The following is an 11,074-nucleotide window of genomic DNA, read 5'->3' on the forward strand; positions in this document are numbered from 1 at the left end:
TAAAGATTATATTAAATAAATAAAATCATAATCATAATTAATTAGTTAAAGATTATATTAAATAAATAAAATCATAATCATAATTAATTAGTTAAAGATTATATTAAATAAATAAAATCATAATCATAATTAATTAGTTAAAGATTATATTAAATAAATAAAATCATAATCATAATTAATTAGTTAAAGATTATATTAAATAAATAAAATCATAATCATAATTAATTAGTTAAAGATTATATTAAATAAATAAAATCATAATCATAATTAATTAGTTAAAGATTATATTAAATAAATAAAATCATAATCATAATTAATTAGTTAAAGATTATATTAAATAAATATTTCCTACAAATTTAGATACACATTAATATCATCTTATATTTTTATATTTTAAATATTTGAATATAGGAGGCTACTCTGTTTGGAGATAAAATAAATAAATCTTATATTATTAATTTTTAAATATGTGGAGGCTGTTGTGTCAATGAAAAAAATCAATTTTTCTTTTATAAAAATAGAAATTCTTTTACCTTTTCTTTTACGTATGTATGTGAATCATAAGACATATTTTTCAAAAGATTACTATTTATCAGGTTAATTAAACATATTAAATTCATGTTCAACAATTTTGATATCTTGAATAATATAAAATTAAGATTAAATCAATGGTATTAATGAATCTTCAAAATTTGTGGAATTTTACCAATTTTGAAGAGTATTTTTCTAATTTTATTTACTTAATTATGGTTAGGAATGTAATATAATCTTGACCTATAAATATTAAATAGAACATGTCTTTCATCTAAATGTATACTCTTGATGAAATGGAGAAAAACTATAATGAAGAGAAGCCGGATCGGTTCAATATAATTCATGTATTCTCTCTCATCATGATTTACCACAAATATATCATTTATTTATTTATTATATAGTCATTTATACAAAAGAAAATCATGTACTCCCTTCGTCACATATTAGTTGTTCACTTTTCTTTTTACACGCATATATTAAGAAATCATAAACAAGAAATCATATATCTTTATTTATTTATTTTTATTATATAATCATTTATAAAAAAGAAAATCATGTACTCCGTCTGTCCCATATTAGTTGATCACTTTTCTCTTTACGTGCAAATATTAAGAAATAATATATCTTTATTTATTTATTTTTATTATAAAGTCATTTATACAAATAGAAAATCATGTACTCCCTCCGTCCCATATTAGTTGATGACTTTTCATTTTTACGCGCATATATTTAGAAATCATAATTAAGTGGGTAGTTTTACCAATTCACCCCTTAAGAACTTTTTTGAAACTTTACAAAACACTTTATAAAGGAATTAATTGCAAGGTAATGAAAAATAATAATCAATTAATGCTTTCTTGATTTATTAAGGTGATCAACTAATATGTGACAACTATTTTTAGTATAGTGATCAACTAATATGGGACATGAGGAGTAATTTATGATGGAGTAGATTGTGATTGAACTAATAAGATTGCTATAAATCATTTACTTTAATTAGTATGAAACTATGATGGTTGAATTATCAATTAGCTCAAGTTTTTCATATCAACTTTTATGTTTCATCTATTTTTTATCAGCAACTTGTAGCATAATTTTTTTTTAGCAATTTCTTTGAATAGGTCATATTAGAATCGTAACTTAATTCCTCTCTTTTATTGCATTATTTATTAATAAAATATTTGTCAAGTAATGACACTAATTATTTCAAAATATATTTAATCTTTTATTTTAATCGCGCTAAGCGCGGTCAAGTACACTAGTAAAAGTATATAACTAAACCATGAGAGACTAAATGATATAAATATAATTTATTATTGGGTAATCGGTTATCTCATTAAGAAAAAACTTCAAATTGTTAAAAACTGATACTCAATAATAAAAATAATCAAAATCGTCCTCAAAATCGCGAAATCATTAATTCATTACTAATAAATCAATAACAGAAAAACCTATAATTAAATCAAGAATAATTTAAACTTCACATCTTCACGCCTAACTTCAAATCTTTAGACTAATTTTTAACAAAATTTAAAACTCAATTTAAATATATGATTTCAGCTTTAGACTTGTATATATAAAATTTAATATGAAAATGATCAAATGTTATTATTATATATATATACATATAAATTTAACTATTCTTTAAATGCGGATCGTAAGAAGTTAAATATACATTTGATTAACTAATTTATCAATATGATCAAAATATACACAACATATGTTGGGCCAAAGTTTAAAGTTGCTATTTATGCAAATAAAACCTACCTAGTCAATGGACCTTACAGGCCCAGTCCATTTATTGGGTCTTCCAGGCCGATGTATCAAATGTGTTGGGCCTTATACCTCACACAAGTTTCATATACATCCTTCCCCTCTCGGATATATCCCTAAGGGAAAATTGTATATATTAGCAAACTATTAATTCAAATTAAATGCTATAAATATAGTTTGATTTAATTGTACATCATAGCAAACTGTTGTTGTTTCACCTCTCTCCTGGTGAATCTCGCTCGCCACTCTCGTTCTCTGCCCGCCTCTCATTTTTTATACAAACGCAAGTGTATAAAGTGTGTTTGTGTTTGTATAAAGCGAGAGAAAATTGTATATATACATATATTTTCGTTCCCCTCTCCCAAATCTCGCTCGCCACTCTCCCAGATCTCGCTCTCTCACTCGCCTCTCTCACTTTATACAATTGATCTTTTTGTATATGTATACCAAAATAGATTATACAACTGCTTTCTTTTGTATATGTATAGCGAAATATACATATTTATGTTTGCTATGGAGCGCAATTATGCAAACTTTGCTATAACATACAAATATGAATTTTGTGTTTGCTATATGTGAAAGTTGCTCTATCCCTAACCCCATTGGATAGATCCCGTGAGTTACGTATCCACAAATTTTCTAATATATTTGAGATACTATAATTTTAATGGATTTTTGTAATTTGTCAAATAATAGGGATGATGTAATTAACTTTAACACTATGTAATTTATGTAATTTTTACTATAAAAAATAAAAGTAAAACATCTCCATTTTCAAGAATAATATGTCTCTTCTTTTTTTATGATCATAGTCGGGTTGAATTAGTTTTTCATGATAAGTAAATAATAGAGTGGTCTTTTGAGATATTTACTCTTTATATAGATTTAAATTTTTTACAACTACCTGAATATGATGACATCAATGTCTCTATCTTTCGAGTTTATAAAGAAACTATAAATTATAAAAAATAGTTCTAAATCATCAAGTAAATCCAAATTCAAGAAAATAATCCAAATTATTTTAAAATAAGTTTATATAATTTTGGAGTCACGTAGATAATTATTTATTTTGTTATGATTCATTAGAAGATATATATAGACTAGAGCCTCACATTGATATAGATATATGTTCATTTAAGATTTACATCTTGCGTTCTTCTATTTTTAATAGCTGAATTTTTGAATAAGATTCTCCATGGGTTGTATCAATGATATCAGGGTCAATGATCACTTTTGTTGCCTAGTACGTAGAGCCGTCAATATGGGTTAGGCCCGTTGGGTCGGCTTGGCCTAACCACTGATTTGATAGGGTTGGGTTACGATTTTTTAAGCTCATTTAAGAAAAAGGCTTTTTAGCGCGGCCTGTATACGCCTGCTGATTTGTGGGGCTTGAGAAATGTGGATAGGGCAGGCCCAATTCTCCAAAAATCATGATTTGAGAATTCCATATCATGATATTCTCAAATCATGATTTGAGATTTTTTAAATACAAAAATTGATCCACAAGTAGAGCCGTCAATATGGTAGGCCCGTTGGACCGGCCTGGCCTAATCTGTGATTTGATAGGGATGGGCTACGATTTGTAGTGCCCATTTAAGAAAATGACTTTTTAGCCCTGCCTGAATAAGCCTGCCGATTTGTGGGGCTTGAGAAGTATGGATAGGGCTAGCCTGTGGGCCAAATAAAAATAAAATAGAGTATTAAAAATAACAAGAGTCTAAATTCAAAATCTGTTTAAAGTTTGAAATATTGAAATATGTACTACATAAAATAAATATTCCCTAAAATTTCTAGGGAATCACTACATAGGCTGTAGCCTATGAAATATTGTCATAGTTTTTGTGTTTTATTATGATCATTGAAAAACAATTAGGTTAATATTTCTATTTAGCTATTTATGCTTTTACTGAATTCAAACTTAATAAATATTATAAAAATAATTTTATTTGTGGATTTGATTAATAAGTAGTAACACTAACAACATGTAATATTGTCTTATCGATATTTATGATAATATTTTTAAATTATAATTTAATTTTAAAAATTATAGAAAAATACTTTTAAGAAAAGTGGGTTGGCCCGACAAAGCCCGTAACCCACGTACTTGTGGGCTAGATCACCCATTTTTTGGCCCACACTAAAAATGGGCTAGTCCGACCTGACTCGTCAAATTTCAAAGCATGTATGGATTAGCCCAGATGGGGTGAGCCAGCCCATATTGACAGCTCTACTAGTATGCCATGGATGGTGACACTGGTATCACAACATTCGTCCGGACAGATATGAAATTTACATAGTCGTGAACTCTCACCTTAATAGCTAGCTTTTATAGTGTGCTTCTATCTGAATTGTATCATTTATATACCTAAAACAATCATATTCGCTCATGTAACGCATATACAAACAAATTTCTCAACAGGCCTATAATTTTTTGGGAACAGTTTGTTTAGAATTTAGATAACGTACCATCACCAAATTTGTTACTTTATTCGTTTTAAATTATTTATCGCACTTTTTTTAGTTTGTTTCATAAAGAATAATTTTATTCTTTTGGCAACTTCTTAATTCTAACCTTCCATATGTCATGTTTAAGATCACAATATCAAATGACATGTTGATATATTTTTGCCATTAATTTAGGATCATAAAACTTAAAATCAGACAAATAAATTAAAACGAAAGTAATATTTTTTTCTTTTGAACACTTCCAATAGATGGCCATACTTTATAGTTATTATACAATTCATTTTATTCATTGGTCTTCTCTAAAATGATTGAAATATTCAACGAAATTATTACGTCAAAATTATAAAAGTCTTGAATGATAGTAATGTATACCAAACAATATATATCCAATCATTTTCCATGAATATGCTAATGATTTTACTTTATGAGTTTAATTTTGAAAACAAAGACAAATATTGTATTAATTATAATATAATACTTAATTAAACTCGACCTATATGCTCATGGTATACGTACGCATTGTCCGATTTAGCCAATCACAAATTTGTCCTTTGGGATATTAATCATCGAGTCCAAAAGTTTGCGTATCTTATGTAGTTATGTTATGACTTATCATACTTTTATTTATTTTCTCTCTTTCGTATTCGTCTATAATATTATATGCATATTCTTTTTCAAGTTTGTCAGTATTTCTCCTTGACACATTCTCGTCGATCTACCCTCCATCATTAACGTAACACACACATCGTGAACTAATTAATTACTCCCTCCGTTTTAAAAAGAATGATCGTTTTTCCCATTTTGTCTGTTTCAAAAGAAAATGACTCCTTTTCTTTTTTGGCAACACTTTAATTTCAATTTTCTACGTAACATGTTTAAGGCCACAAGATTTAAGGTCAGATTAGTATAATTGACATAGCTTTAATTTAGAACTACAAAATTGAAAAATCTTCTTTATTTTCTTAAATTCCGTGTCAAGTTAAATTAGATCATTCTTTTTAAACGGGTAATTCTTTCCAAAGAAAGTTTTCCTTTTTTTTTTGTCTTTGATAAGATTGCTAATTAGTGTTTATATTTTATTAGTATATATTATATGAATGATGACATAATCCTCACTTCATGTATTGCTGTTAATAAACAATAAGTACCTGTTTAGTACTGCTACTAAGTACATAGTTTGTTAAAACAATTTTTGTAATAATAAAATATTGTAGTTGACATTTGAGTTTATTGTTTTTTTTATAACTGTCATTTAAACGTAATGCTCAACAACTAATTAATTAAGTCAAATAATCCACTGAATTTATTCATTATTAAAGAATATATAGTATAAGTTTGTAAAATATATACGTAAGCAAAATGTTCAGTATCTTCCATGTCACATTATTATATAAATATAAATGTCGGCAAAGTAAAGTCCCTAAAAGAAAATATTTCCCATATTTATTGAGTTTAATTTTTGTGCATCGATAATATATAAGCTTTCTATGTATTGAATTATATTAAAAATAATAGGTAAAATTTTATAGAACACTTGATATTTGAGCTTTGGGCATGAAAAAAACTTGTTAAGAGTGTCATCCTCGAATGAATTCTGCAGCGCGCGATTCAGATTTAGTTGGAGCTCTGATGTGAGCATTGAACACCAAATGAAAAACAAAAAATAGAAAGAATAAAAATATTACACTATCAACATCAAATGTATTTCGAAAGAATGTTATGAACACTTAATTATTGCATAAAAGGCTTTCAAGTCCCCTTTATTATAAATATATGACTTTATTAATTTGCAATTGTCTTCCTTGTGTAATCAATAAATGCAAAATAGCTTTACAAATTCCACCAAAAAGAAAAAATAGTAATCAATAAATACAAAATAGCTTTACAAATTCCAACAAAAAGAAAAAAAAAGTATTCACATAATTAAAGCCCTTTTCCTCAAGGACCATATTATAAAATTTCAATATCTACCTATTATTTCGAAACACAAGAAATTGAATGAATTGTCGAGGTCCATTCAAACTAATCCCACAACGAGATCATCAAAATATTTGAAAGGTTTATTAGAATTGATTTGTTAGTGGATAAGCATTATATGCAATATAAATGCATTACGTACTAATCGAATAAGTATTAGTTTGATAATAATTAAATTTCATTAGTTAATTCTTTTATCCGTTTACTTTTACTTATTCACTTTCAATTTTGTTTATATCTTAAAAAATACTGATCGATATGAGAATTTTATCATAATGTTCATATTAATTGTTATTTAGTATAAGATTTTAAAAATAAGTAATTAATACTAACTACTCCTAAACAAGAAAAATATTTGATGTATCGAAAATAAAAAATAAAAAAAATAATTTATTTTTAAAATAATAGACAAATAAAAATTAAGGGAGCAAGTAGATTCTAGAATAAACCTAATAATCTAAAGAACTTGTACATAACCACAAGAATTTTCTTTTGATTGTCCTAGGAATTGGTCAAAAAGGAGGGGCCAAAAATTAAGCAAGATTTTTTTTTTTCTAATAAGTGATGAAGTTGAAAGATATTCTTATGAATTTTTTTTAATTATTCTTTTATGGATTTGAATTTCAAAAAACATGTTTTGATAATTAAATTCTAAATTTTGAAAAATAACAAAAAAGTATTTTCACCTTTTTTCACTCCAAATTACTCACAAATAAATTTATTTTTTTTAAAAATAACTTCAATATGTATTCATAGCCAACACAACTTAAATAAAATATTATTTTTTATTTTAAAAATAAAAATGACTTTTAAAAAAAAATCATAATAAAACAACCACAAATATCCCCTTGGGGTGTGATAATTAGATTTTTTTTTCTCTCTCATCTATTGGAGAAGAAGTTCCTCTTTTTCTTAAATAATCTTATTTTTCCTTCTTTTTTTCATGTCCAATTAGAGATGGATATGATACAATATACTAAAAAAAAATTATTATTTTTTTCGAAAATACTATACTTCCTCCGGTTCATGTTAAATGAATATTGAGGTTTGATATCCTTCTTACAAAAAAAATACTTAAAGACATAAATAAATAATTTTTTCATTATTATTTTCAAACTATTCTTCTAAAAATTATGAAGTATTTAAAAACTTCATTAAATAAAGGATAGATTGAAAAAAAAAAATCTATTCCCTCTATCCAACAATAGTTGTCCACTATTGACTTGTAGTAGGGATAAATAAGCAATAAATGATAGGGATAATTTACCAAATCACCCTTATTAAATATAAATCATCTAAACATTGAAAAAAAAAGAATAATATTTAATAGTAAGGGTAAATAGACATAACATGATAAATTACTCATTGTTTTTGTAAACTTGACAATTATTGTTAAACAATCCAAAATAATATAGTGAACAAATAAAGATGGACGAAGCGAATAACATTTTTTTAGAATTTTAAATAATTTACTTATTTTGAAATGTAAAAAAAATTACAACAATTCACGTAATATAGACCTACAGAGGTGGAGCCACCTTGAGTTCAGGGGTTCATCCGAACCCCCTTCGGTAAAAAAATTATACTTATATGTGATTAAAATAAATTTTTATTTATATATAGTAGATGTCAGTTACCTTCAACTAGTTTATGTGTCTACTTTTCAGATTTTGAACCGATTAATGAAAATTCTGACTCCACCACTATATATCTGAAAGAAAAATAGTACTACATATTCACTTCCACAAAAAGAATGCATAAATCTCGTACACTAATATCACATCCCCACCCAAATTGTCAAAAAGAAAACATGAAAAAGGACAAGTCTTTTTTAATGCCCATAATGGTTTTAATTGTCTTGTCATGCGTATGGGTTATTATTAAAGGTAACCCACCCACAAATAGACAAAGTATGTACATTAAATTTAATAGGTAAATGAATTGCACCTTTTTCCAATCTTTTTAGGAATTTTCACAAGATTCTCCTCCATCCACACAATAAAGTGTTTGGTCACCCTTAACCCTAGGAGATCCCTTTGAATCTTCTTTTCCCACTCTATCTTTCATTCTTTATCTCTTTCGACCTCCTTTTATTTATGAAGTACAGATAAAATCTGCGTACATCACATTTTCATCAAACATCTATTGTGGAATGATATTATAATGCGTTGTTGTTATTTCTAAAATAAGTATGCTTGCAACAAATTTAAATATATGAAAAACAAACAAATCAACCACAAGTAAAATCTGAAAAAACGTGAATATTTTATTAATAAGTAGTGTCAATTATGTTCCTCCTTGATTCTTCCTCCGTGAGTTGATTTTTGATCTCCTGATCTTTGTAAATATTCCACATAATATTGAAGATGTATTTTCAAATAAATATAAGTCCTTTTATATAGGATTCAAAAACCCTTATTCAAATTAAACATCTTATAAAGTTTCAATTAGAATTGAATACATCAGAGTTCCACGAATTTTCAAGGTATGGTACCAAATATCCTTTTCATTAAAGTCCTTGTCAATGAAATTTCAATAACCAAAAAATAATAGAAAAAGGACAAGTCAAGCTTGACGGTTCCATAATAATAGTAAAGTTGAGTTATATGTACAAAGATAAGTGCATATAAAGTCAAAGATAGAAAACTAGAAAATAATAATAAAAAGAGTCCATGTTCACATTATCTTCATACACAACCACCCATTTTACCCTAAAAAAATCCACTTTTTTTCTTCTTTTTTCCTTTTTCTCTTTTCACAAACACCCTAATATTAATTTTCTAAAATATAAAATAGAACATTCAAAGGACAAATATATAATAATAAATTAAAAGATAAATTTCTTTTTTTCCCTTTTTCTAAGTTGAGCTTGTTGGTTCAATTCTCCTCATTTGCATTCCTAATTTCGAATCTTCTTCATGATAATAAGCAAACCCACCATGTCGGGTCAGATCCATACCCGCCATTTCGTCTTCGGATGATATCCGAAGAAGCTTGAATCTATGAAGGATATAAAAAAGCGGACCCATTGTCGCGCTGACCCACCCGATTATAACGAGAATCTGGATTACATGCGCCCCGAGTAGTTTCCCTCCTCCACCCATGAATAACCCGTGAGGTCGACCCGGTATACCCGGGTATACTTGATCCACAAACTCCCCTTTAGCAAATAATGCAGTGAAAATTATCCCCCATGCACCACAACCACCATGTAATTGTGCTGCTTCAAGTGGATCGTCGTATTTAAATTTCTCCGCTAACATGTTACAACCGATTAAAACTAAAGCCGCCACGAACCCACATATAATCGCGGCCCATGGCTCAACAACCGAGCATCCAGCCGTGATTGCTGCAAATCCGCCTAGTAAACCGTTACATACATCGGTAACATTCCAATGACCCGAAAGGATCCTTTTACCGAAAAGGGTTGTTAGGGCCGCGGTGCAACCGGCTAGGGTAGTTGTAACCGCGGTTCGGCCTACAGCGCTCCATTGACCATAATACCCTCCGGTTGCACCGTCGTAAGTAATTAGGATTTTATTAAATGAACCCGGGTTAAACCCGTACCATCCGAACCATAATAAAAAGGTGCCTAGAACCACGAGTGACGCGCTATGTCCACGAAGTGCAACGGATCGACCCGTATGATCGAACCGCCCGATTCTCGGACCTTCAATTAAAGCTCCATAAAACCCGGCAATTCCACCTACCATGTGAACTACACCCGACCCGGCGAAATCGATAACACCGGATCCGAATAAAAGATTTGAATTACCCGGGCTAGCCCACCCATCTGGGGACCAAAACCAATGAGATACAACCGGGTAAACGAAACCCGTTAGAAAAGAGGAATAAATCAAATACGCCACAAATTGGGTGCGTTCGGCGATTGAACCGCTGGTGATACCGGCGGCGGCGATGGCGAAAGCCCATTGATAGAGGAAATTACTGTAATCGAATGAATTTGACGGGATCTCTTTAAGCCCGAAGAAATGTCGGCCGATGAATCCATTAGACGGACCGCCCCAAGCGAAAGCGAATCCGAATAGGTAATAGAAAAGTCCACCGGCGGCAGCATCGAGGACATTTGTAAGCATGATGTTCATTGTATTCTTTGCACGGACAGAGCCCGCGCAAAGCATAGCGAAACCGAGCTGCATAGAGAAAACGAGATAAGCTGAGAAGAGGAGATATGTGGTATCGATTGCATAACCGGTATCGACGAATCTGTCCGATACACCGGAAAATTGGTTGCAGATGTATGAGGCGGCGGCGACGGCGTTGGTGGTGTTGGGACCGAGGAACGGAGCGAGTGTATCGACGG

General features: G+C 29.1%; 1 protein-coding gene across 1 annotated transcript; it reads right to left on the minus strand.

Moving 5' to 3' along the window:
• Positions 1-9,297: 9,297 nt before the first annotated feature.
• On the minus strand, positions 9,298-11,069 carry LOC102578709 (ammonium transporter 1 member 1; the record flags this gene model as incomplete). Its single annotated transcript, XM_006340895.2, has 1 exon — positions 9,298-11,069. A coding segment is annotated over one exon (1,461 nt), but the record flags the coding sequence as incomplete, so codon positions are not given.
• Positions 11,070-11,074: the final 5 nt, after the last annotated feature.

This window comes from Solanum tuberosum, unplaced genomic scaffold, assembly GCF_000226075.1.
Source record: "Solanum tuberosum cultivar DM 1-3 516 R44 unplaced genomic scaffold, SolTub_3.0 scf00020, whole genome shotgun sequence".
Lineage (NCBI taxonomy): Eukaryota > Viridiplantae > Streptophyta > Magnoliopsida > Solanales > Solanaceae > Solanum > Solanum tuberosum.